Source organism: Cynoglossus semilaevis, chromosome 12 (assembly GCF_000523025.1).
Source record: "Cynoglossus semilaevis isolate Cse_v1.0 chromosome 12, Cse_v1.0, whole genome shotgun sequence".
Classification (NCBI taxonomy): Eukaryota; Metazoa; Chordata; class Actinopteri; order Pleuronectiformes; family Cynoglossidae; genus Cynoglossus; species Cynoglossus semilaevis.
Genome location: NC_024318.1, coordinates 5681971 through 5709456, shown reverse-complemented (window position 1 = coordinate 5709456; position 27486 = coordinate 5681971). Strand labels below are relative to the sequence as shown.

The 27486-nt window shown below is 38.5% G+C and overlaps 5 protein-coding genes and 1 long non-coding RNA gene across 9 annotated transcripts; 5 read left to right on the top strand and 1 right to left on the bottom strand.

Annotated features, from left to right (window-relative positions):
* The first annotated feature begins 610 nt into the window (after positions 1–610).
* LOC103387194 (high-affinity choline transporter 1-like) lies at positions 611–4313 on the top strand. The gene is made up of 8 exons (XM_008321727.2): positions 611–828; positions 1683–1799; positions 1880–2035; positions 2224–2372; positions 2882–3025; positions 3170–3323; positions 3427–3644; positions 3724–4313. Exons 1-8 carry the CDS (start codon positions 645–647, stop codon positions 4252–4254), a joined length of 1653 nt encoding a protein of 550 aa, XP_008319949.1. The 5' UTR covers positions 611–644; the 3' UTR covers positions 4255–4313.
* LOC112487866 (uncharacterized) lies at positions 3574–27374 on the bottom strand. Of its 3 annotated transcripts, none has more exons than XR_003051360.1 (7): positions 26541–27374; positions 25849–25970; positions 23963–24182; positions 19363–19478; positions 13773–13875; positions 8657–8759; positions 3574–3656 (listed from the first exon to the last, which is right to left on the bottom strand). It is a non-coding gene; the product is annotated as an uncharacterized LOC112487866 (long non-coding RNA). The 3 variants fall into 3 exon arrangements; XR_003051361.1 differs by lacking the exon at positions 3574–3656 and adding an exon at positions 4113–4198; XR_003051362.1 differs by lacking the exon at positions 23963–24182.
* LOC103387165 (high-affinity choline transporter 1-like) lies at positions 4324–10443 on the top strand. 2 transcript variants are annotated; one of them, XM_008321696.3, is made up of 9 exons: positions 4324–5800; positions 7321–7532; positions 7983–8099; positions 8211–8366; positions 8446–8594; positions 8677–8820; positions 9174–9327; positions 9540–9757; positions 9830–10442. In XM_008321696.3, exons 2-9 carry the CDS (start codon positions 7349–7351, stop codon positions 10358–10360), a joined length of 1653 nt encoding a protein of 550 aa, XP_008319918.3. In that variant the 5' UTR covers positions 4324–5800; positions 7321–7348; the 3' UTR covers positions 10361–10442. The 2 variants fall into 2 exon arrangements, with proteins under 2 accessions (XP_008319918.3, XP_024916793.1); XM_025061025.1 differs by lacking the exon at positions 4324–5800 and having other exon boundaries at positions 7442–7566; positions 9830–10443.
* On the top strand, positions 10734–16268 carry LOC103387167 (high-affinity choline transporter 1-like). The gene is made up of 9 exons (XM_008321699.3): positions 10734–10955; positions 12437–12648; positions 13099–13215; positions 13327–13482; positions 13562–13710; positions 13793–13936; positions 14839–14992; positions 15205–15422; positions 15495–16268. Exons 2-9 carry the CDS (start codon positions 12465–12467, stop codon positions 16023–16025), a joined length of 1653 nt encoding a protein of 550 aa, XP_008319921.1. The 5' UTR covers positions 10734–10955; positions 12437–12464; the 3' UTR covers positions 16026–16268.
* Positions 16445–19135, top strand: LOC103387168 (methyltransferase-like protein 27). The gene is made up of 6 exons (XM_008321700.2): positions 16445–16596; positions 17547–17671; positions 17868–17996; positions 18369–18504; positions 18578–18670; positions 18850–19135. The coding sequence occupies exons 2-6, from the start codon at positions 17558–17560 to the stop codon at positions 19080–19082; spliced, it is 705 nt and encodes a 234-aa protein (XP_008319922.1). The 5' UTR covers positions 16445–16596; positions 17547–17557; the 3' UTR covers positions 19083–19135.
* LOC103387192 (high-affinity choline transporter 1-like) lies at positions 20429–25830 on the top strand. The gene is made up of 8 exons (XM_008321725.3): positions 20429–20852; positions 21610–21726; positions 22234–22389; positions 22931–23079; positions 23161–23304; positions 23644–23797; positions 23977–24194; positions 24270–25830. Exons 1-8 carry the CDS (start codon positions 20669–20671, stop codon positions 24786–24788), a joined length of 1641 nt encoding a protein of 546 aa, XP_008319947.1. The 5' UTR covers positions 20429–20668; the 3' UTR covers positions 24789–25830.
* Positions 27375–27486: the final 112 nt, after the last annotated feature.

Below are 27486 nucleotides of genomic sequence, written 5' to 3'. Positions count from 1 at the left end.
ATGTCATCTTATTTATGATCAGGGCAGAGTTCAGTGTCGTTGTACAATTGCACAAGAGTCAAAACATCTCGCAATAAAATATGTTCCGTCTGCTTGATTGCAGTGTTGAACCACAACAGGACCTGCATGTGTTTATCTACAGCTTAGTCATTTTAAGGGTAACAAAAGTGTGGGGGTTGGTCTGTGGGCTCAATGAAAAGTGAACAATTAACTTAATCCTGCTTGTATTTTGGACTGTGGGAGAACATGGAAAGTTTGTGCAGACAGACTGCTTCATAAATTCTAGACTAAAGTTCAATGTCATGTCATCAAGAATTGTGCATGTGAAGCCAGTGTAGATTTCTGTGTATTGTAAATATTTAAACAAGCTGGATACAGGCCAATCCTGAGCACAATGCCATCGCCTTACATACTATAAACAAACATCTTCTTAATTATTACCCACTCACTCAGATGTGTAGAACATCTCCACAAGGATAAAGTGTCCACTCATCCATAGTGTTTTCTCAAAAAAGTCCCCACAAGTATAGTTCTAGTAAGTACAGGAACACGTGTCTGTGCAGCAATTATGTCACAATCATCTTTCAGCTCAGTCGTGTGCCTCATTTGAACAGTTGACGTTTGCGACAGAGGATTACAGCATCATGGCCGTGAACGTCCCTGGAGTTATAGTGATGGTGCTTTTCTACCTGCTGGTCCTCGGGACCGGGATCTGGGCTGCTTTCAAGTCAAGAAGGGAGCAGAAGAAAAGTGGAGCAGGGGAAATGGAGATGGCTCTGCTGGGAAATCGAAAGTTGGGCTGGTTGGTGGGTATCTTCACCATGACAGGTGAGAACATCTGAGGGCACTTAGTCAGATCAAAGTAGTACAAAGTGCACTGATGCTGAAGAGGCAATTGGACAATGGTGCGTACGGTGTGTACTGTTGAGAGGCATCTGGTGTTGTTTATGTTTTTACATTCCAGCTGCGTATTTGTAATGTAATGTAGCCACAGTTGTGTCTTAAGAAAGCCGTCGTGCTGCTGTCACCATTGATCTGACGGAATTTACATAGAACAAAGTAATTTTCCTTCTGGACACCACCCGAGCCCCTACAAAGTACACACAAAACAAAAATATATTGTACAGAATTAAATAAAATGTTGAAAACAGGGACCAACAGAAAAACAACAAAGTCCGAAGAAAGAGGGGAGAGGTTGGGTGTGACTGACTTTTTATATCAAAAATATATACGTCAAGTTTCCGCCCAGGGAGGAAGAAACCACTTCCGTCGGGTAGAACAAATAAAACAATTATAACTACATAACTATTAACCTCTGTTACATATAAGTTATTTTACCTATTCAAGTCATTGGGCACAGCACATTATACTAACCCAATAAATGCACAATACTGTATGGTATACTGTATGTTGTAAATGCTTACTTTCAATTTAACTCAGGAGCAGAATAATTCCACCATTAATTCATTTATCACTGCTCTGATGCACAGTTGACATGCAGGTTATTATTTGCTCACACTTCAGTAGTTCAGAATACCATCTCAATGCTCAGCGCAATTATTTGTGTATGTAGGATTTTACTGTTGCCCAGATGTAGAGGTTGTGTCAGAGCAGCCTCACTGAGCACAGGGCAATAAATCAAAATGGCTGACAAGCTCATTGACACCATCTTCCATTTGAAGCAACTTGGTATGGAGGAGGAACAATCGTCGGGACTGTTGAAAGTGTGTACACACCCTCTTTGGGACTGACCTGGGCTGCTACGATGGTACTTGGATACAGCACATCATTTATTATATGTAAGTTTGTTGATTGGCTGTGTTGTTGAAAGGACGGGCTTTTTTTTAATTGGTCATTATTATTCTTTCTTTAAATCCAGGTGGTCTGGTGTTTGCTAAACCACTGAGAGAACAGAACTGTGTGACAATGCTGGATCCTTTCCATGTGAAGTATGGAAAGGTTCTAACAGCTGGGATGTCCATGTTCTCACTACTTCTGGATATACTGTGGGTTCCTGTTGCACTTATTGCATTAGGTAAAAATCTGTTTTCGAAATAGGAACCAATAACAGGAACAAGGGATGTCAACTGTTTTTAACTGCAAGGAGTTCAAATACTGCTGCGGTTCATCGTTTAACTCCTAAATGTGCCTGCTAAACTGCAAGGAGTTCAAATACTGCTGCGGTAATTTTGTAAAATTTCACCTGCTCAATGTGCCTGACAGGAGGAACCACGAGTGTGATCCTGGGTTTGTCCTACACTGTGTCAGTCTGGATCTCTGCTGCTGTGGCCATCATCTACACACTGCTGGGAGGTCTCTACTCTGTGGCCTACACTGATATTATACAGCTGATCCTTATATTCTTCAGTTCAGTGAGTGCATTGTATCTTTAGCGTGACATCCATGTCCATTTTGATGTTCAGGTGTAAAGTGTGTGAATTCTCATTAATGCATGACAGAGGGGTAAAGTGTGAGAACAGACTGACCTTTACGTACAAACAGGGTTTTGACAAGTCCCATCTTAACTGCAGTAGAATCACTGACAGATGCATTTGTCTTCAGACATCATCACATGTCTAATCTGCTTACTAGTGATAATAATTCATATTGACATTAATCCCCAACCTTCTGTAATATGTGATAATTACCAGGTGGCTATCACACCAAATCTAAAGCTGTAGTGTTCAACACTCCTTCTGAGTGGAAGGAGACAAATTAATACCTACTCAGTGGTCCGTGGCAGCACAGACATGAATCTAATTCATTTAAAACTGTTTTAAAGAAGCACACACTAAGTAAAAAAGCAGACCTGGTTCTCAGAGTGTTGTAAAGAACTGGCTGCTGTATGTGTTTCTTACTGACCTTTCCTCTGTCTCCACAGTGGCTCTGTGTTCCCTTTGTTCTGATGAACCCCAGCTGCACAGACATTGGTCAAACACTGATGAACAACACCTTACACGCTCCCTGGGTTGGTTTGCTGGAAGTGAAGAACATTTGGCTCATATTTGATGAGTTCCTCTTCTTCGTAAGACCAAGCAGTACTATCATCTCTGATTCTGTTCCTTACACTAAAAATGCAGAACACAAATTTAGGGATCATTTCCAAAGGAGCAGATTTTTATGATAGCAATACTACATTGTAGTGAAATTGTCTTCTTTTTGTCTTAAGGCACTGGGCACTCAGGGATATCAGTGTTTCCACCAGAGAACTTTAGCAGCCTCCTCCTTCACCAATGCCAAAATAATGAGTGTGGTTGCTTCTCTCCTCCTGCCTATTCTTGTTATTCCTCCTATTCTGCTTGGAGCAGGTGCTGCATCTACAGGTATGGTCAGATTCTAAGAAGTAAAAATATCAGAAGTCACTTCTGTAAGCTAAAAATCTGTGTGAATAATGAGTCCATTCTGAACCTGTGTTCTGTTCCTCAGATTGGAACCAGACAACTTATGGTTCTCCGTCTCCATACGAACGTGGTGAAGCAGCTCTGATCTTGGCCATCACCCTGCAGCACCTTACTCCTTTTTTCATCTCCATCATCGGTACTGGATGTGTGGCTGCTGCTGTGATGTCATCAGCTGATTCTGCTCTGATTTCTGCAGCTTCTGTCTTCACCTCCAGCATTTACAAGAACATCCTAAGGCCAAAGGTGAGGATGTGACTGAAAAAAAAAATTCAGAAAAAATATATAAATTTTAATTCACAAAACATTTCTTTTTTTCCCCTAGGCATCGCAGAGAGAGATCCAGTGGGTGATCTCTGTTGTTATCCTGGTGGTGGGTTTGGTTGGTACTTCGCTAACAAGCGAGGAGAAAAGCATCCTGAAGTTCCTAATTTTAGGTTATGAAGTTGCCTACGTTGTTGTCTTCCCTCAGTTGTTCTGTGTTCTCTTTTTCAACATCTCCAATGGTTATGGAGCTATCGTGGGCTGTGTGGTTGGGCTGGTGCTCAGACTCCTCAGTGGAGTCCCATCTCTAGGACTTCCTGTTGTCCTCTGTTTCCCAGGATGTGTCCTTGAGGATGGAGTTTATGTCCAGTACGCTCCAGTGAAGACCATCTCCATGCTGTCTGCTATGGCTGCCATTGTGTTGTTCTCCTATCTGACATCTGTGCTCTTCAACAAAGACCTGCTTCCTGAGAGGTGTGACGTGTTCAAGGTTAAAATCCAGCTTTCACCACAACAGCTGAGTCCAGTCCAAGATTCTAGTGAAGACCATGAGACTGAGTACAGAGGATTTAGGTTCAAAACAAAATTTTGAGGTGCAAAAGAAAACAAATTTTCTAACAGAGACACTTTTTTTTAAAAATATATACATAAAGTAAAATTTTCTAACAGAGACACTTTTTTTTAATATATATATAAAGTAATCAGAAAAATCTGTAGTTATTGGGAATCTCAAAATATTGATTGTTTTTGTGTTTATATAATGTTTTATAATGTTTCTTACCAGTCTATGCCAATAAAAGCAAACAGGTACATATGGAACAGCACACACCTATTACACAATGCACTAGTAGTAACACTAAAGTAGTATGGTGTTGTGTGTTGGTGAAGCTGTCTGATCATGACTGTAAGAACTGATGCACAGGACATCAGACTCTGGATCATTACACTGATCCAGCAATGTGGCAACTTGGCTGCGAGCTGTTGTAGTAAACACTGTAGTGCAATGTCGTTAAGCAGAGCAGACCAGGACATGTCACGTTTATGGGAGCCAAATACTTGTGGTTTTCTACTAGTTAGAGATAAAGACGTCTATTTTGATGAGAGGGAAAACATCTTTCACAAAGCAAGGTGCTTGTTTCACATTGCACATATTTCTTAACACAGCAGAATAAAACTATTACATTTATAAAGATAGAAATGGGCTAAATGACTGAAAGCCTAATTCTCCGTGTTACCCTGCTGCAACGCCTGATAATCAGCTGCAGACTGAGAGACTTCTATTTACTCTAAGGATAGAGCCATTGTAAAGCAGGGCTGTCAAATTCATATTTTACTAGGGGGCACAGCACTGTTGCCCTTGAAGGGTGGGTTGTAACTGGAAGACTGTATAGATGTAACTACTCAATGGTGTGTTAATAAAATGTTTTTGCAGTTAATTATTATTTATTCAAGTTACAAATATTGTACATCTGTGTACAATTTTGTTTTGTTTTGTTTTGTTTTATGTACAGTGTCCTTGGGTGACTTGAAAGGCGCTTTTAAATAAAATGTATTATTATTATTATTATTATTATAATAAAAAGTTCAGAACTGCATGAGTCAGGTTTTGACTAAAGTTGATGAGGTGATGCTAGTTGTCCTTGAATGCACAAAGTAGTTCTATGCTCATTGGTCTCTCATCATCATGCATTGTTCTAGTTGTAAGTTATGGTCAATAAACGCTCTGAAGCAACATAGACTTAATTATAAGGGAGTTAAATGTTTAGTGTGTGTTGTTTTGCAAAACATACAGTAGAATAGCATTATTTAGATTAGCAGGGTGTAGCATGCATGCATATGGTATAATGTAGTGTTATACAGTTAAGTCCATGCATAGTACAACAAAGTACATTTTATCATATATGTATATCATGACATGGTGTGTCCCTACACCGTCTCTGTCAGTAAAATATTAACTTATATATGGGAAAATGGCTTTAGGCACAAAGGTCATCGGGGGTGAAAAATGCGTTTTTTTGTGAGACGGGGCATAGGTATGTTCTCATGTCTGTGTATGACATACCTAGGACTAAGACGACATATAATCTTCTTGGCCCTGATTAAACCTGGACTGTCCTGTAGTGGGTTCGATTAAACAGGTAAGAGATATGGAGACTTTTGACACCTTTGAACAATCTTCTTCTTTCGGCTGCTCCCTTCAGGGTCACCAAAGCGAATCATTTGCCTTCACCTCACTCTGTTGCCTGCCTCCTCTGCTTTTATAGCAGCTATTGCCATGCCTTCTTTTACAAGATCCACAAACCAATTTATAACATCCTTTGTTCAATATATTCAGTATATCTCCTTTGTCTGTGGCCAAACCATCTCTAACTTATCTTTCTAACTTTACCTCCAAACAGCTCCGCCTTAACTGTCCCTCTGATCTGCCCATTTCTAATCCTGTCCATCCTGGTCACTACTATTGAAAATCTTCACATATTCATCTAACCTGCAGCTCAGCCTGTTGTCTATTAGCCCGAGCCATAGCCTTATTAACCTTTTCTTTCAACATTGCTGCTGTCTTTAACCACAAACCACCCCTGACATTCAGATCCCCCCATCCATGCCCTCTGCATGCAGCCTTTTCTTCACCTCTATTGTGTACTGTCGATGACTCTGGCTGGTTGATGTTACATATTCAAACTCATCCACCTTAACTACCTCTAATCCCCAGAGCTGTATCTTTCAACTCGCCTTACTCTCATAAAAGCATATGTAATTTGCCTCCTTGCTCTCCAGGTTTTCTGCCACCTGCTGCCCACTCTCACCACATATTACAACGTTATCTGCACACACATTAACATTCTCATCAAACAGCAACACTGAATATCAATGAACAAGAATAATTTAAGTTCAAATAATTTATTTGAAAACTACATTTATGAACTGATATACAGGTGTATTTTTGGCTGTCTATACTATTTGACTGTTGGCACTAACATTAGCTTTAGTGGCTGCACTACAAGCACTGGGGTTAGGCTTGAAACCCTGCAGGTTCAGAGGAAATACAACTAAAGTTCAGCTGGAGTGTATGCATCAGTGTTCCCAGGAATCCAGAGATTAGTAAAATGAGAAATGTGTGATTAAATGTATTTTTAAATTTTTTTTTTTTGTTTAAACCCTGTTTTCCTATTCAAGGTAGAGTAGAGCATGTGGTTTTGGTTTAGCTTAAGACAGTTGTACTACGAGTTATTCAGTATTCCTGTTGTGAACCTACTGAACTGGATACTGAGAGCAGCTGAATACCTGAAGTGAGGATTGTTGTACAAAGGTTTATTGTAGGTCCTACATTTTTTTCCCCCTAACAGGACAACTAAGGTGACAACTAAGTAGTATAAATAAAAGCAAGCTGTCCATTTTTAGGAGAGTCGCTCCACACTGAACGCTAACAGTACTTAGAAATAACAAGTAAAACACAGTTCAGTCAACCATTACTAGCTCAGTGTAGGACAGACCAATTGAAATCTGTGCTTGAAAATATCTTCTTAAACTGAACAATGTTTTAAAGATTATTCTTTAATGTCTTTTCATAATATCTGTCGATGGTTAATTGTTCTATAAAAGTGACCTATTGCTTTTGTTGTGTTTTTTTTTTCTGTTTCTCTCAATCACATGTAAGTGTGCTGAAGCAAGAGGAACAGAGCATCATGGCTGTGAACATCCCAGGAGTGATAGTCATGGTGATTTTCTATCTGCTGATCCTTGGAACTGGAATCTGGGCTTCTTTTAAGTCCAGGAGGGAGCAGAAGAAAAGTGGAAGTGGTGATGTGGAAATGGCTCTGCTGGGAAACCGTAACCTCAACATGTTTGTAGGAATCTTTACTCTGACAGGTGATGACACAGGACAGCAGTCGGTAATATCCAAGTAAGAGTTAACTTTGCATAGGATTTTCAGGTATGATGATCTTCGAGAAAAGCATGTTTGCCGTCTTGACATGAACATACAGTTTTAAAATAACTTGGCAAGTATGAGTCTCAGAAGTCTCTGATGGATGTCACAGGTTCTCTGTCAGCTGTTCTTTGAATGTCTTGTGTTATACTTAATAATTATTGAGATGCTGAGGGCTAAGTGTTGTCATAACATAAACTCATTTTAACATGCGTAGATAGATTCATATAGACTCATTGTTCCAAAGGCACCACCTTTACAGCCTGATGGCTTTGAATTACAGTACAACTGACCCTAGACCCTAATCCTTAAATAGTATTTAGTTTTAGCTAAAAGGGAGAATTATGACATGACAGCTGTAGTCTATTCACTAAAACATTTTTATTTTGTAGCTACCTGGTACGGAGGAGGAACCATCGTTGGCACAGCAGAGGGAATGTACACACCTGATATGGGCCTAACCTGGGCTGTCACTTTAATAGTTTCATACAGCACCTCTTTTATACTATGTACGCTTTTTTATTATTCATTACCTATTTTAATAAAACAAATAACTTACTTCATAATATTTAATAAAGCTTTTCATTTTCCTCCATACACAATCCATGCAATAAATCCAGGTGCTTTCCTGTTTTCTGAACCACTGAGAAAAAAGAACTGTGTGACGATGATGGACCCTTTCTATGAAAAGTATGGAAAAGTGCTGGCGGCCGGACTGTCAATGATCTCAGTTATGCAAGACATACTGTGGTTGCCAGCCACACTGGTGGGTTTAGGTAAGTTAGATAAGTACACATTTACCAATGGATGTGCAAATGTCTCATTATAGCAATTTCCACAAAAAAATACATACAGGAGGAACCATGAGTGTGATCCTGGACTTGTCTTTTACTGTGTGTGTCTGGATCTCTGCTGCTGTTGTTATTTTATACACACTGATGGGAGGTCTCTACTCTGTGGCCTACACTGATGTCATACAGCTAATTCTTATATTTATAAGTTTGGTGAGTTTGTTGTAATACAAGTTAAATAGAATACGTTGATGTTCTGTGTGCTTCTTCCTTACCTTATCGTCTGTCTCTGCAGTGGCTCTGTGTTCCCTTTGTGTTGATGAACCCCAGCACCGTGGACATTAGCCAGACACTGAAGAACAACACCTTACACTTTCCCTGGATTGGTGAACCAGAAGCGAAAAAGGCTGGGATCATTATTGATGAAATTTTATTCTTGGTAGGATAAAACTGCACTGTTGTCAACAAAGCATAATTCTATGGCAGTCATTTCCAGCAGCAACATAAAATATACACTTTTTTTGCTTTTACAATCTTCTGCAATTACTAGGATTAATTGTTTTATTGTGCAACTTTATAACAGTAGTGTAAGAAAAACCTCTCAAAGAGACCGATCATTCAGTATGGGCCGGTACTACAGTTGAGTGATGTACTTCTGGCAAGAAGTTGCTTGTATGTGTATGCTCACCCAGCTGTAGGCCATACATATATATTAAAAACATAAGACTTTCTTGTGACTGTAGTCCAGCAACTGATACAGCATCTGTTCTAACACTTCACATGTTCCCTCAGTCACTGGGGAGTTTGGGATATCAGTGCCTCCATCAGAGGAACCTGGCAGCAACTTCTTCATCAACCGCAAAGCGCACAGCTATTGTTGCTGCTTTTGTCTACCCCATGTTTGTCATTCCTCCTGTCCTGCTTGGAGCAGCTGCTGCATCTACAGGTAGTAACTGCTTTTAGATAGATATGTAGTTGGATATGCAACACACATTTGGAAAAAACATATTTTTTACATTCCTGTGTCCACACACCTGCATCCAAAAAAAGTACCTTTGGCTTTAAGAAAGTCTACTTTAGTGCCTCCTCAGTACACAAAGCTTTATAGAATCCATCAAACAGATTATTTAAAAGAACATGTGCCTTTCTGTTCCTCAGACTGGAACCTGACCTCATACGGTTCTCCATCTCCATATGATCGCGGTGAAGCAACTCTGATCCTGCCAATCACCCTACAGCACCTCACACCACCCTTCGTCTCTATTATTGGTATAGCATCTGTAGCTGCTGCTGTGATGTCATCAGCTGACTCTGCTTTGATATCTGTTGCTTCTGTCTTCAGCACCAACATATACAAGACTGTCTTGAGGCCACAGGTGAGGACAAGTTTATATAACAAGTGTGTAAGAAAGTTATTCCAAATTATTGCTCTAACTTTTCTTTTCCAGGCATCACAGAGAGAGATTCTGATGGTGATCCGTGTCGTCATTTTGGTAGCGGGTGTGATTGGCACATCACTAACCAGTGCAAGCTCCAGTGCCCTAGTTTTTTGGTTTCTGACTTCTGAAGTGGCCTATACTGTAATGTTCCCTCAGCTACTCTGTGTCGTGTTCTTCCAAATTTCCAACGGTTATGGAGCTATCATGGGCTGTGTGGTGGGACTGTTACTAAGAGTTCTCAGTGGAATAGAATTAATTGGACTGCCAGTTGTCCTATGTTTCCCAGGATGTGTCCTTGAGGATGGAGTTTATGTCCAGTACGCTCCAGTGAAGACCATCTCTATGGTGTCTGCTGTTGCTGCCATATTGTTGTTCTCCTATCTGACATCTGTGCTCTTCAACAAAGGTCTGCTTCCTGAGAAGTGTGACATGTTTAAGGTGAAAGTTCAGCTCTCACCACAACAACTGAGTCCAGCACATGGTGCTGATGAGAATGAGACTGGGCAATTTCAAAATACATGTTTTGATACAAAATTTTGAATAACAGAGGAACTATGAATTAAAATCCCATTTATAAATGTTGGACACATTTGATATCTTTTTTTCACAATTTCCAGAACAAAAATGTCCTTGGTTGTGGCAGGATTACATTTATCACTTTTTTAAACTCTAAAATATCATTAAAAATCAAGTAAGTCAGTGAGAATAGGTGTAAAGGTACATAGTGTGGCCCCAGGTGACTGGATGAACAGCTGTATGTGAGGACGATGTTATTATTATTAATGAATTATTGAAAGTTTATCTAAATTTACTTATCTGTTCTTGTTCCTGTCAAACATCCAGACATGGAATCATAACAAAAGCAGCTGCAAAGTCACCTGTAGTGATGAGGTGATGAGTGTGCCCACACTGTCTCTGTCAGTAAAATATTAACTTATATATCAGAAAATAGGCACAAAGGTCAATGTGGGTGAAAAAAGGGTAATCCAGCGACCTTTTTTGTGAGACGGGCATATGCATGTCATCATGTCCGTGTATGAAAACTCTCCACCTGAACAGGACTTAGACGACTTCCAACCTTCTTGGCACTGATTGCACCTGGACTGTCCTGCATGTAGTGGGTTCGATTAAACAGGTAAGAGATGTGGAGAATTTTGACACACAAATTAACAAAATAATCTGATAAATCAGAATGTAAATGTATTTTTAAATAATTATTGTTTTTATATTTAATGCATGTTTTCCTTTTCAAAACATCACAGATCAAGAGCACAGCAACATGTGTTGCTCTACCAATGCCTTGGTGTTTTAATTAAAGAATCAGGTTGCGGGTGTAAATGTGATTAAAAAAGCCTAACATTCAGTGTAGGAAGACTCGGAAAATTACTGAGATGCTAGGTCTGATAAAAATATTTTTATGACCAGGGTGATGTGTTGCCTCTGCTACTATAAAGCTCATAACCACATAGTGTTTCCTTATTTGTCATCAATATTTGACACACATTTTCAAACAACTGATAAACAAGACACAACTGCCAGTATGAAGTAAAGCTGCAGCTATAAATGCAGTTACTGCAGAAATGTTTTTATATGGCAACAAAAAATTCAAACATGAAATCTTTCATTACTAATGTATCGGTTCACTGATGCTGTTATAACTCATATATCGTTGTTTTCTTTGTGCTGTACGCTGCTGCCAGTTAAAGTGACGAGCAAATAGAGGATACTTAAAAAGGCAGTTTTGGACTGGCATGTGAAATTTATACAAAAGAGAGTCATCAGACCCAGGATGCACTTTTCCAAGATATGTTTTTTTTTATGTTGTAAAATACGTAGCAACCAGACCTTTAGGTTTGTTGAAGACTTTACAACAATTATAGTAACTTATGTTTCAAATATAAGGTGAGAAAGATTTTGGCTGATTCATATTAGAGTGCTATACAAAAAAAACAGGTACAGACAGGTCTGAGATGGTGTAAATGCCAGGGAACAGCTTACATTTCACTATGTTTTGACACTGACTGAAGTGGAGTATCAGTCTCTTTATACCAAAGTTATTGTATTATTGGATCCAATTAAAATATTTCTCTTTTTCATTTGGCTCCGGGTTACTTAAGGTAAGCATAAAGTTTTTTGTTTTTTTTTACTTGTTTAACCTGAATCTTGTTTGGGTTGTTCTCTGAGAAAGACCCTTGTTTTGCTTAAGGGGATAAAAACAAATCAATCCACAAATAGTTACATCGAGGGCAACTGGATGGAGAAGGTTTCTTGAGGACGTTCCACCTCTCAACCAAGAGGCTTCTATAGTTCTAACTTCTAAATTCTGGTATTTAGCCTCAGAGCAGCTGAATTGTTGTTGTTGTACCAAGGTTTATTATAGGTCCTAAAATTGTTCCTTTTTCCCCCCTAACAGGACAACTAATGTGCTTTACTAAACTACCAACCAGTAGTATAAATAAAAGCAAGATGTGAAAATATCTTCTTAAACTGAACAATGTTTTAAAGATTATTCTTTAATGTCTTTTCATAATATCTGTCGATGGTTAATTGTTCTATAAAAGTGACCTATTGCTTTTGTTGTGTTTTTTTTTTCTGTTTCTCTCAATCACATGTAAGTGTGCTGAAGCAAGAGGAACAGAGCATCATGGCTGTGAACATCCCAGGAGTGATAGTCATGGTGATTTTCTATCTGCTGCTCCTTGGAACTGGAATCTGGGCTTCTTTTAAGTCCAGGAGGGAGCAGAAGAAAAGTGGAAGTGGTGATGTGGAAATGGCTCTGCTGGGAAACCGTAACCTCAACATGTTTGTAGGAATCTTTACTCTGACAGGTGATGACACAGGACAGCAGTCGGTAATATCCAAGTAAGAGTTAACTTTGCATAGGATTTTCAGGTATGATGATCTTCGAGAAAAGCATGTTTGCCGTCTTGACATGAACATACAGTTTTAAAATAACTTGGCAAGTATGAGTCTCAGAAGTCTCTGATGGATGTCACAGGTTCTCTGTCAGCTGTTCTTTGAATGTCTTGTGTTATACTTAATAATTATTGAGATGCTGAGGGCTAAGTGTTGTCATAACATAAACTCATTTTAACATGCGTAGATAGATTCATATAGACTCATTGTTCCAAAGGCACCACCTTTACAGCCTGATGGCTTTGAATTACAGTACAACTGACCCTAGACCCTAATCCTTAAATAGTATTTAGTTTTAGCTAAAAGGGAGAATTATGACATGACAGCTGTAGTCTATTCACTAAAACATTTTTATTTTGTAGCTACCTGGTACGGAGGAGGAACCATCGTTGGCACAGCAGAGGGAATGTACACACCTGATATGGGCCTAACCTGGGCTGTCACTTTAATAGTTTCATACAGCACCTCTTTTATACTATGTACGCTTTTTTATTATTCATTACCTATTTTAATAAAACAAATAACTTACTTCATAATATTTAATAAAGCTTTTCATTTTCCTCCATACACAATCCATGCAATAAATCCAGGTGCTTTCCTGTTTTCTGAACCACTGAGAAAAAAGAACTGTGTGACGATGATGGACCCTTTCTATGAAAAGTATGGAAAAGTGCTGGCGGCCGGACTGTCAATGATCTCAGTTATGCAAGACATACTGTGGTTGCCAGCCACACTGGTGGGTTTAGGTAAGTTAGATAAGTACACATTTACCAATGGATGTGCAAATGTCTCATTATAGCAATTTCCACAAAAAAATACATACAGGAGGAACCATGAGTGTGATCCTGGACTTGTCTTTTACTGTGTGTGTCTGGATCTCTGCTGCTGTTGTTATTTTATACACACTGATGGGAGGTCTCTACTCTGTGGCCTACACTGATGTCATACAGCTAATTCTTATATTTATAAGTTTGGTGAGTTTGTTGTAATACAAGTTAAATAGAATACGTTGATGTTCTGTGTGCTTCTTCCTTACCTTATCGTCTGTCTCTGCAGTGGCTCTGTGTTCCCTTTGTGTTGATGAACCCCAGCACCGTGGACATTAGCCAGACACTGAAGAACAACACCTTACACTTTCCCTGGATTGGTGAACCAGAAGCGAAAAAGGCTGGGATCATTATTGATGAAATTTTATTCTTGGTAGGATAAAACTGCACTGTTGTCAACAAAGCATAATTCTATGGCAGTCATTTCCAGCAGCAACATAAAATATACACTTTTTTTGCTTTTACCATTTTCTGCACAATATAACAATTAGGATTAATTGTTATGTAGCATAACTTATGTCAAGTACATACATATATACATGTAAAATATCTTGTAATATAATGCTCCTTGAGTGACTCAAGGCTGAAAGAAAAACCTCTCAAAAGCTTTCAGACTGTGTTATATAAGACTCTAACACAGGAGTACCCTTTTAATTGTACCAAGGACCGGTAATTCAGTATCGGCCAGCACTGCAGACCAGCAGCTCCCCGATGATTATTGAAGGTTCGTTAAGGATCAGTAAATTTTGTAAAATAAAATGTCTTTTAGATTATATTCTCTTATATTATTTTGATTATTTTGAAAACTGCTATGGGCAGGTACCAAATAACCTACAAACTAGTACCAGACCAGGGGTTGAGGAATCCTGCACTACAGTTGAGTGATGTACTTCTGGCAAGAAGTTGCTTTAGCTTGGGTTATATGTATGCTCACCCAGCTGTAGGCCATACATATATATTAAACACGTAGAGTTAGCTGACTAAATAAATATGAAGTGCATTCCTTAAAAATCCTTCCTTTTCCTTTTCCTTTTCTGACATTGATGTGTTGGTGTTTTCAAATTATATCCAGAGACATAGTACAACAAGAGTTTCCCTCATTTTCTAGATAAAACATACAACCAGAGGTGTGTTGTGGTGCTAAATTATATTTATACATATTTGTGTATAATAAAACATGAACTGACTGAAATATGTGTTCTGATAAGACTTTCTTGTGACTGTAGTCCAGCAACTGATACAGCATCTGTTCTAACACTTCACATGTTCCCTCAGTCACTGGGGAGTTTGGGATATCAGTGCCTCCATCAGAGGAACCTGGCAGCAACTTCTTCATCAACCGCAAAGCGCACAGCTATTGTTGCTGCTTTTGTCTACCCCATGTTTGTCATTCCTCCTGTCCTGCTTGGAGCAGCTGCTGCATCTACAGGTAGTAACTGCTTTTAGATAGATATGTAGTTGGATATGCAACACACATTTGGAAAAAACATATTTTTTACATTCCTGTGTCCACACACCTGCATCCAAAAAAAGTACCTTTGGCTTTAAGAAAGTCTACTTTAGTGCCTCCTCAGTACACAAAGCTTTATAGAATCCATCAAACAGATTATTTAAAAGAACATGTGCCTTTCTGTTCCTCAGACTGGAACCTGACCTCATACGGTTCTCCATCTCCATATGATCGCGGTGAAGCAACTCTGATCCTGCCAATCACCCTACAGCACCTCACACCACCCTTCGTCTCTATTATTGGTATAGCATCTGTAGCTGCTGCTGTGATGTCATCAGCTGACTCTGCTTTGATATCTGTTGCTTCTGTCTTCAGCACCAACATATACAAGACTGTCTTGAGGCCACAGGTGAGGACAAGTTTATATAACAAGTGTGTAAGAAAGTTATTCCAAATTATTGCTCTAACTTTTCTTTTCCAGGCATCACAGAGAGAGATTCTGATGGTGATCCGTGTCGTCATTTTGGTAGCGGGTGTGATTGGCACATCACTAACCAGTGCAAGCTCCAGTGCCCTAGTTTTTTGGTTTCTGACTTCTGAAGTGGCCTATACTGTAATGTTCCCTCAGCTACTCTGTGTCGTGTTCTTCCAAATTTCCAACGGTTATGGAGCTATCATGGGCTGTGTGGTGGGACTGTTACTAAGAGTTCTCAGTGGAATAGAATTAATTGGACTGCCAGTTGTCCTCTGTTTCCCAGGATGTGTCCTTGAGGATGGAGTTTATGTCCAGTACGCTCCAGTGAAGACCATCTCTATGGTGTCTGCTGTTGCTGCCATATTGTTGTTCTCCTATCTGACATCTGTGCTCTTCAACAAAGGTCTGCTTCCTGAGAAGTGTGACATGTTTAAGGTGAAAGTTCAGCTCTCACCACAACAACTGAGTCCAGCACATGGTGCTGATGAGAATGAGACTGGGCAATTTCAAAATACATGTTTTGATACAAAATTTTGAATAACAGAGGAACTATGAATTAAAATCCCATTTATAAATGTTGGACACATTTGATATCTTTTTTTCACAATTTCCAGAACAAAAATGTCTTTGGTTGTGACAGAATTACATTTTTTTAAAACTTTAAAATAACATTAAAAATCAAGTAAGTCAGTGAGAATACGTGTAAAATGTATAAAAAATGGTTGAATGCCAAGTGTTGTTCAACAGTATGTAAGATAAACTGAAATGTTTCATACATACTCTCTGGGCTCCTATCTCTTCTACTCATCCTACAGTATAGTTTTTTGTGTGAAAAATGTTTGCACATTTAAGTTGAATTAAATAATTTATTTAAGCATAGAGAATGTGACTAACAATGAAAAACTACTGGTTTTAGACAATTTCCTATTTAGCAACCTTTAACTCTTTATGTTCAACACAACAGGCATGCCTATCAACAAACCTGGACTTTGTGACTCTACAAAGTCCACGTTTGTGTGTTCATTCTAGTCATATTAACTGTCTCTCTGTTGAGCTAGGGTTATTAAGACCAGTTCAATTCTGCTGTTTTATCTCAACTGGAGCACTGGTGAGTAAAATAAAGAAGATAGAGTATGTGATAAATATTCTTTGACAGATCTGTAGGTCAGGTTAAGTGGACATGATTTAACCATGTGAAGGACAGTTGTCTACTAAATAATGCTTTTATAATAAAATAGTTGTTATTTTAAATAAATATAAATGAAAAATACATTTACAACAGGTTTTCATCCTTAGTACTTCAAAAATAGGGAACTGGGCTGGCTCGGTTTCATGGATACAATTCACTTCTTTAGTTCTAACTGACTGCTGGACAGTCATGGTATGTAGAACGAAGAGTCATTATTGTAAGATGTAAATGCAGTGGTGAAGTTGGTGGTGTTTTCTGTATAAGAGTTTTTGGGAAAATAACAATTACCCTTACGCACCATGAACCTTGTGAACAGTAAAAACAAAAAGTTGGAACGTACTGTTTTTTTAATTTAGGTATTCAGCCACTAAGAGTGTAAATAGCAGGATTTTTAAGCAGTCAGTTTGAACTGGAAAAGCCAGCCACTCAGATAAGAGGACCTTTGTTTTATAAAGATCTTTTATATCTTCATAAAACAAAGGTCCTAGTGTTTTACCAAGTGCAGCATATATTCTGCTGGATGCAGTAGCACAGTTTTTTGAGAAAGGTCGTAGCAACTAAGAAACATATAATGTTTACTAGAAGCTAAATATGTGTTGTGACTCCTTACTCCAGAGATAATTTTATGGTTATTTCAGAATGACCATGTCTGGCCAGAAGGTTTACCAGGGTCTGGACTAGTCTCTTGAGTCTCCCATTAGGTTTACGGCCCAAAGAGCTACCAGTTTCTTTAAAGTTAGCCCTCAGAAGTACATTGAGAGAAGCAGTGCTTTACTCCAGTTACACTGAAGTTTGTGAACTGCATTTGCATTTTTTTATCAATACACAACATCCTTTCCCTGATCCACTAATGTTATCATGTTTCAAAGAGCCATCCTGCATGATGGACAAAAGGACAGTTGTTGAAGCCAAGACAGTCTTTCAGAGTTCCATAGATCTAGACGCAAAAACCCGGGCGCAGTATTACAACAACTGGGCAGAACACTATGAAAAGGTTGGTGTATTGCTTATTTTGCTGCAATATAATTCATTCACTGTATTTTGATGTCTGAAATATTAAATACAGTGATAATATTTTAATTTGGTAAACGATGTGAATTATCTTTATGTGTGAAGTAGTGATCTTTAAGTAGTATCTTTAAAATACAAATGTCCTTATCATAATGCACAATGTGTAATGCATAAAACAGGACCACGCCCTTTTAGGGTACAGATCTCCATATCTGGCAGTGGAATTCCTGAATGGAAACTTTCAAGGAAGTCGTGAAGATGCTTTGGTCCTGGATGTGGCCTGCGGTACTGGATGGGTTGCAAAGCTGGTAAGAAGAATGGCCAGGATTTTAAAGTCTTGGCTCATGTTGTGAGAGTGGGTGTCTGAAGAAGTCAACCCTTTGATAATTAGGGCAAAGAAGATGACAAACAGGAGAACATGCTTTTCAAGGAGAAACTGTGAGGTCAGCAGACAACAAGACATTTGTGAGTTTCGCATGTGCCTAGTGTGTTCAGTTGTGCTGTAGTTGTTAAAGATAAAAACAGACAGATAAGGTATCCATGTCCATGTCGTTACCTTCTTAGCTATCTCGACAACCTTGTTAATGCTGATTGAAAAGGCTCTTTGACTGCTCACACTAGTCCTCACACTCCAAGTTCCAGGGTCAATGTTGCAGTTCTTCTTTCTCTCCTGAGGGCAGATGCGTGACCTAGGCTTCAGGCACTTTGTGGGTGTGGATGGCAGTGAAGGCATGCTTGCTAAAGCTAGAATGACAGGACTCTACCAGGAACTCAAACAGACTCTTCTAGGATCAGAACCGCTTCCTGCACAGCCTGGTATATCCAGTTACTGTTCACTCACTCTTCAGTTTTTCTTGTCTCTCATCTCCTATTTCTGGTCCGTTTCCAGATGCATATGACATTGTGATGATCGCTGGTGCTCAGGATGCTGGTTTTGTTCCAGTCAGTGCCTGCAGAGAGCTCTGTTGTGCTGCAAAACCCGGTATGCTGCTAACAAGTGTTCTGCATGGCCTTCAGCCTAGAGCAAGCATTGTGAATCTGCATTTCACAAATAGTAAAATCAAGCCTGGTATCTTCAAATATAAAGAGCCCTTGCATTTGAAAGCAAGTTCTCAGGTCATACTTGGTAAACTAAGAAACTTTGTGTTTGTTTTTGTACAGGAGGGCTTGTGTGCATGTCAAGGGGTCATCACACAGATGTGAAGTCGCAGGAGTATACAAGGGACCTAGAGCAAGAGATTCAGAGAATGGAGGTGGAGGGACTCTGGAGACAAGTGGGAATTCATCGCACAAACATTTACATGAAAAACCCACATGTGGACCTACAAAAAGACACTGAGAAGACACCTGCCATCCCAGGAACTGTCTACTTATACCAGAAATGCCAACCTTAAGTTTACCAGTGCAATTTACAACAGAAAATAAAAGCTCAGTGATGAAAAAAAAAGTGTCCTCATTGTTTAAATATGACACGTTTAAATATAACCAGCTAAAAGTGTCGCTCAGGTGAAACTATTAGTCCATAGTCCAATCATGTAAACCACATGCTTGGACTATGCTGGGGGCAGCCTGTTAACAGCACATCTGCTGCTAACACAACTATTTCCCAAATATGGGATCAATATATTTCTTGAGGAATTTATCCATACCTGGATGTTGTGTACATGTTCTCACCTGGTTCTGAATTGTGTAGTGGCTCTCAGTTCCCTTTGTTTTGATGAACCCCAGCTTCTGAGACATTGGCCACACTGTTGAACACCTTAAAGGCTCCTTGGATTGGTTCACTCCATCTGAAAAATATTGGACTAATGATTGACCAGTTTTTGTTCTTTGTGAGATAAAAAAAAGAAACTTCACACATCACTCAAACATAGACATAATGTATTCTCTAAACCCCAAACCTAGCCTTAATCATTAGTTAATAATAGACCTCAGAACTCCCTCATCAATAGAGGGGACATTAAAAAATACCCCCACAAAGACATAATACCAAACATTGTCCCGACAAATATGGCTATTCCACACATACACACACAAAACAACATACTAATAATGATCCACATTGTCAACAAATGAAGACTCTTTACTAAAACCTTTCCTTTCTGTAAGGCATCGAGATGTATGGGATGTCAGTGCATCCACTAGAGGGTCTTGGCAGCTGATTCTATAGCTTAAACCAGGTTTTGTTACTGATTTTCATCCCTCAATGTCAGGGGTGTCGAACTCATTTTTACCGGCCACATCAGCAATATTGTTTCCCTTGAAGGGCAACCTTATAAAGATCAGGGGTCCCCAACTTCCAGTACACGGACCAGTACCAGTCCATAAGTCATTTGGTACCGGGCTCCAGTCAGACACAGTAAAAAATGTGCTTAAGTTTTACTAATTTACTTCATTCAAAGAAAATCCACCATACCCGTTTACTTTCTTTATTTAAAGATAATCTGACAATATTTTAAATTAAAGGCAGAATTTAATGATCCTTAAATGCTCAGCAACTTGCTACCAGTCTGTAGTAACAGGTGGTACTGGCTGACCAGTCCTTGGAACTAGAAAGGTTGTTGACCGCTGGTATAAGTGTAATTTCTTCATAACAGACTAATACATGTTTCTGCAATTGATTATTATTTATTTAAGTTAAAAATATTGTTCATTGCTGTGTAATAAAAGCAGCTGTTTCTTCGACAGGTAAAATCAACTTCCGAATGTTGATGTAAAGAAAAAATATAAATCTGTTTTTTTCATGTTTTCTTAGTCTTTAGTGTTAGAACAAGTATGTCATTCATCATCGTTTTAATTGTGTTGAGTTTTAAAACGTTTGTTCTGCAGGATTACAGCCAGAAAATCTGATCCCAATCCCAATAATGATTGGTGAAAATTCAGCGGGAGCAGACACACCCCCTCGCAGAGAACAAAATCAAGGAAACATTTCCTTGATTTTGTAGTCAGTGTCATTTAGTAAAAAGTGCAGCAAAGCAACATGGCAGTGAACATTATAGGAATCATTGTTATGGTATGTTTCTACCTTGTGGTCCTTGGAACTGGAATCTGGGCTTTTTTTAAGTCCAAAAGGAAACAGCAAAAAAGCAAGACCAGTGAAATGGAGATGTCTTTGCTAGGCAACAGAAAACTCAGCTGGATTGTGGGGACTTTCACCATGACAGGTAAAAGGAACCAGAATATGTAGGATGTAAATTTAGTCACAGAGAGTTTATTTGGGTATAAAATGTTGTGTTTTCTTCTGTGTGTTCTTTTTTAAATGAAGCGACACAAAAACAGTACTTTGAATTAGGATTATAAAACATTTCACTTTTCTAACCAGTCTAACCAGTCTATTTGCCCTTGATGTACAAAATTTAAATACAGTATCATCTCATCACAAAACAAGTCACTACAGGCACTAGTCAGAAAGTCGAAGGTGTGTGCCGAGGCAACCTATAATTTATCAAAAGGGAATTATTGTTACTGTGCTGTAGAAAAACAACTATGGGGCGTTCACTCCAAACACGGTAGTGGAGAAAAATGCGCTGATTAATAATTTTTGGATCATTGTCACATTCACTTGTTACACCGAATGCCCTAGAAAGTCGGCCCACCAATTCATGTTTTGGCCCGCAAGAGCTCTTTTTTCTTAAGCTCTTTTCTCATGGTGAGTTGGTCAAGAATTAAATAACCACTGTTGCCTCACTGTGCCTACTGTACAAGAAGCACCAGAAAATCACTAGCTGCTTCCGTGTCAGAGCTGAGCTGGGTGAATTTCACTGTCTTCGGTTTTAGTTTGTGACAACAGGGATCATCCGGTAGAACTGACTGTCAGAAAAATCAAAGAAAAATATAATTTGCATAATAATTGAGAATGCAGTGTATTCTGAGTGGGTTATAATTATAATTGTTCAACATTGTGTTTGATTCATCCTGTAGCTACATGGGTTGGAGGAGGCTCAGTTCTTGGGACAAGTGAGATGACATACACACCATCTATGGGACTGATTTCAGCACTCACATACAGCAGTGCATACAGCCTTTCTTTCATTTTTGGTGAGTTACATTTTTCTATCTCGACAGTTGATTTAAATAGATAAATCACAGGGTAGCAGTCACTTCATCATGAATAATCTTGAATATGACAAAAACATTGTTGTTGTAGAAAAAAAATCAGAAAAATTAAGCAAAAGTATAACTTAAATTCTACCAGAACTAAGTATAAAACTAACAAATATATATGTAAGTACGTAAGTACATAACTACATGAGTTTGTTTACAGAGTTGGTTCCACTGGATGAGATGTGTGCAAATATATTAGAGCAACGATTAATGAATAGACAGTGAATTCATTGGATGTACAGAGCTCTTCATTTTGTGTCAGATTAACTTTCTCAAATTTATAAATGCAATTGATTCATTCATTTTGACAGCTAACTAAATAGAATGTCAATGTGAAGGTAGTTTATTCAGTAAACACACTGCAGCTAAATGACAATAATGTGCTAGTGTCATCATTTTGTAATCTCATGATGTTTTTTCCCCCAATTTCTTAAATTAAAGGTGCTCTGGTATTTGCTAAACCACTAAGAGAAAAAAACTGCATCACAATGCTGGACCCTTTCAATGACAAGTGTGGGAAATTGCTAACAGGTGTACTGTCAATGCTGTCACTGCTACTTGACATAATGTGGGCACCAGTTGCTTTTATTGCTTTGGGTAAGTTGTTGGCTAACATTTTGTTCTCAGTCTGTACATCCTTGCACTATCAGCAGTTGATTTACACAGCTGCTGACCTGCAGAATATGTAGTTTGTGGGTTGTCCCAGTATCATCTTTTACAAACAACACATATTTTCATTTGTGTACTCACAGATGCCTAGTGCCAGTACCAATAAGTACCCAAAATGTTGGGCATTAAAGCAAAGCCTTGAAAAGCTGCAATCTCCTCATCTCTCCACTGGGCTGTTAAACCAGGATGAGACGTTAACATATTCAGCATTTAGACGAGACAATTAACAGAAATAGCAAAATACACAACACTGGATAACTAGTGTGTTTTGGTGGAAACCAGTGACAGAGTGTCCAGTCGCTGGATTGGCACAGTTTTGAATAGCAATGTGAGTATTTGAAAAAAATATCAGTGAATACCTTTTAGTTTGATTTTTTTGCTTGGATAATTTCTAGTTAGGTATCCATATGAAATATAAGTACAAATCATTAACGATATTGACGACTGAGAGGTCTCTGTTTTCTAACAGGAGGAACCATGAGTGTGGTCCTAGATGTGTCCTACACTGTGTGTGTCTGGATCTCTGCTGCTATTGTCATCATCTACACACTGTTGGGAGGTCTCTACTCTGTGGCCTACACAGATGTTGTACAATTGATTCTCATATTCATAAGTATGGTAAGTGTGCTGCAGTGTCTTAGTAGATATTGTAGAGCTCTGAATGTTTGTTGTGATTTTCACTTGTATCTGTCTCTGCAGTGGCTCTGTGTTCCCTTTGTATTGATGAACCCCAGCTGCACAGACATTGGCCAGAGACTGATGAACAACACCTTACACGCTCCATGGATTGGTTCACAACAACTAAAGAATACTGGGCTCATAATTGATGAGTTCTTTTTCTTTGTAAGAAAAGTCATTACTTTGTTCCACATAGATCTGAAAATCAGATTTTCACAAAGATTCTATATTTGACACATTATTGTAACTAACTGAGATGTTTGACAATTTGGGGGTAAAATGTCTAATGGTTATCAGAGATTTTTTCATATTCCTTATATGAAACAAACTTACACATGTCTCTTTTTAAAAACAATGAAAATTCAGAACAATGTAAACAGAAGACACCATATGATTTCATTACATGCAGGCAGACACTTATTTTTTAAAATATTAATATTGACATTAATATTAATATTGCCAGGAAATTGGACTAAATGTTGGTTTTTCGTTTTTTTCCTCAAGTTACTTGGAAATCTGGGATATCAGTGTTTTCACCAGAGGATCTTGGCAGCATCTTCTTTAGCCTCTGCAAGGCTTTCATGCTTTGTTGCTGCTTTGCTTTTTCCTGTGTTTTTATTTCCACCTGTACTAATTGGAGCAGCTGCTTCATCCACAGGTAAGAGCTTGTAAATACAAGAAAGCACTGCAAACTTCACAGTACATGCTGTCCATCCTTTGTTTTTCTGTAGCCATTATTTGTGTGGGCCAATATGTGGTATTAACACTATTTTCATATCAGAATCATCCAACAGTGAATACATAATAAATAAGAGTTTCTAACCTTCTTTTGCTCAGATTGGAATCTCACTTCATATGGTTCTCCGTCTCCATACGAACGTGGTGAGGCAGCCCTGATCCTGCCCCTCACATTGCAGCACCTCACACCTTCCTATATCTCCATTATTGGTATTGGGTGTGTGGCTGCTGCTGTGATGTCATCAGCTGACTCTGTGTTGATTTCTGCAGCTTCTGTCTTCACCTCCAACATTTACAAGAACATCCTGAGGCCAAAGGTGAGAAGATGGGTTTATAAGACACAGCTAAGGGGTTTTAATCCTTAAATTTCTCTGTGTTGCTTTCTCTTCCAGGCATCCAACACAGAGATTCAGTGGGTCATCCGAGTTTCTGTCTTGGTTGTGGGTGTGATTGGAACATCGCTTAGTGAGGGAAAGAACAGTATCATATTATTTTGGTTCATTGGTGGAGAATTGGCCTATAACATAATGTTCCCTCAACTTTTTTGTGTTATTTTCTTCAAAATCTTCAATGGTTATGGGGCCATTTTGGGTTGTGTAGTAGGAGTGATAATAAGACTCCTCAGTGGAGTCACATCTCTAGGACTTCCTGTTGTCCTCCACTTCCCAGGATGTGTCCTTGAGGATGGAGTTTATGTTCAGTACGCTCCAGTCAGGACTATCTCCATGCTGTCTGCTATGGCTGCTACTGTGTTTTTTTCTTATCTGACATGTGTGCTCTTCAACAAAGGTCTGCTCCCTGAGAAGTGTGACGTGTTCAAGGTGAAAGTACATTCACCACATTCACCACAACAGATGAGTCCAGTCGATGACAGTGAGACTAGGGCTGAGGTTTCAGAGTCATTGATTTAACACAAAATGTTAGTTCAGTTCTCACAACAACAGCTGTTTTCAAAACATGATGGCAAGGAAAATAATGAGACAATCAGTCATTTTGGAGCACATTTCCAAATAGTTTTTGTATCATTCAAACTTTCAGGTTGACACACTGAATGCGGGGAGAAGGTGGAAATTGTTGATGGGGCACCACAAAATGCTTTTCAACCAAAATATGCTACACTTGTGAGCCAGACAGTTCATTTGTTTGTATGAAGATCAAGATCAAGTTTATTTGTCATATGCACTTTCAACACAGGGTCTACAATGCAATGAAATGCTTGGGATGGGGGGACCGTAGACTCGCTGGGGTAACATAGAACACACAGTACTAGCAGCATGCGATCCTACTACAGGGAATAAGGTAAGGAATAGAGGGAGAAAGGGGGGATAGTAACAGTTGAAAGGGGGAATAGTGACAGTTGAAAGGGGGAATAGTAACAGTAAAAAGTTTGCATATGTTGAAGATATGTTGCATATGTTGAAGATGCAAATAAAAATATTTTGCTAATACAATACAGACTTTTAATGAGCTGATTACCTTGGCCCCCCTGCTGGAGTGATTGTCCCATGCAGAGCTTATAGTGCACCTAATGAAAGCAGTGGTGCTGGTGTCCATGCTGACCCTTTGCCAAACTTAGATAAACTGTTTTGACTGGTGATCAGAAAAATATACTGACTTTCAAGAGTTTCTTAACTCCATTTTGTACTTATACATCCCCAAAACATTACCAGAGTTATGAACTAATATTGTATTAAAATTTGTTATTTTTACGCTATCTATAATATATACAAGGAAAAAAGCTAAAATCATTCTCTTGCTTTACTGAGCAAACTTGCTGCAACCTACACATATTTGGACTCAATTTTATATTTTTAACCAATTGCAATACAATCTGCACAATGAAGGGTCGTTTTAAACGTTTTTGTTATGTTCTATTGAGCTCAAGCTACAGATGCAATCCATCTCTGGTAGGCATACCCTCAGACAAGTCTGTTTCTGTAGTCAGTCAGTTAAAAAAAAAGAGAAATCTACCTTGCAGAGCAACATGGCCGTTAACATCTCAGGAGCTATTGGTCCTTGGAATTGGCATATGGCCTTCCTTTAATTCCAGGAGGCAACAGAAGACAAGCAAAGCCAGTGAGACAGAGATGGTCCTGTTGGAAAACAAACAAAATCAGCTGGAAAGTAAGGATCTTCACCATGACCGGTAAGATTGACAAGAATATATAGCACATAGTAAATAGTCAGTTACTAGTAAATAAAATAAAATTAATAAAATAAATGTCACAATGCTGCACATTTCAGTACTAAGACCAAATGTTTCCAATCAAGAACAAACATGATGGCATCATGCCAATGTGGGAATAAACACATCTGATGACTATAGAACAAGAATGCAGGTCTGAGTACTCCAATAAATGTCCAATTGAACTCCAAATTGACAAAAGCCTACAAATGGCATTCAATGATAAAATAAAAAAATGTGTTTTTTTAAAGTAACTGTAACTAACCTGTACAGAGTTGGCTGGGGATTATTAATTCACAAATTAAATATATGGGATTTCATAATAACTCCCATCAATATAGCCAATGTAGATAGCTAGATAGCTAGATAGCTAGATAGATAAAATAAACAATTTGCGGTCCTTAATTTTCAACGATATCAATACGTTTTTTTCTGTGAAGTCTAGAAGTGACAGAGATAACGGCTGTTCGGTACTCACCCATTTAGCATACAGAAGATTCCCTCTATCATTTACGGTGACAAAATCAGATAGTAAATTTATCCACAAACGTAACTGCTTAAGGGACGTGTCCTGAATCATAGCAATACGAAAAGTTGACCTAAAACTTTTATCTTTACGAGACAACCGTTTGAATTACATTTGGTCACCCATTGCCCGCGAAAGCTGGACTCGCGTCATTCTCGCGATCTCGCGAGGATGTGATTATATACATATTTGACATAAGAAACCCGTAAAGCCCCAAATCTCGTGAAAAAAAAAACACACGCGAGACAGCTGTCAAAAGTATTATTTATTTATTTTTATGGACTTTATTGTCATTGTAACAGGGGGATACAACGAAACTGAGCCTCTGCTTTTAACCCATCACCATGGTGAGCATTGGGCAGCTTTTTTAAGGGCCCGGGAAGCAGTGTCAATCATTTGCAAGAAGAAAAATCTATTTTGTGACACATATATAAATCTTTTTTTCAATTCATTTCTTTCTTATGTGGAAACCTGACAAAATATTTATTTCATAAAAGTTTCTGCTATTTGCTTAGATGACAACCAGCAGTAAGAATACAAAACCATCTACTTTAAACCAGTGGATGCAGAAACCTAAACAGCTTTTTACTATATTTATAACTACAGATTTCACAGTTGAATTTGAATTCTTTCAATCCACAAAGTAGATTTCAAGTTGAAATTAACAAAGATGCAAATGACAGACCACCACCAACAGACATGTTTTTAAATTTCTTTATTCTTAACAAAAAAAAGCATAAAAACTCCCTGATAAAGAACAACTTAACTCAGGGATGTGAAGAAAGAAAACAGCTGATAAAGAACAACTTAACTCAGGGATTTGAAGAAAGAAAAGTTAATTTTTGCTTCTTTTTTTTAACCCTAATACAGCTTATTCCCACGTCCCTTTGTTTGTGCA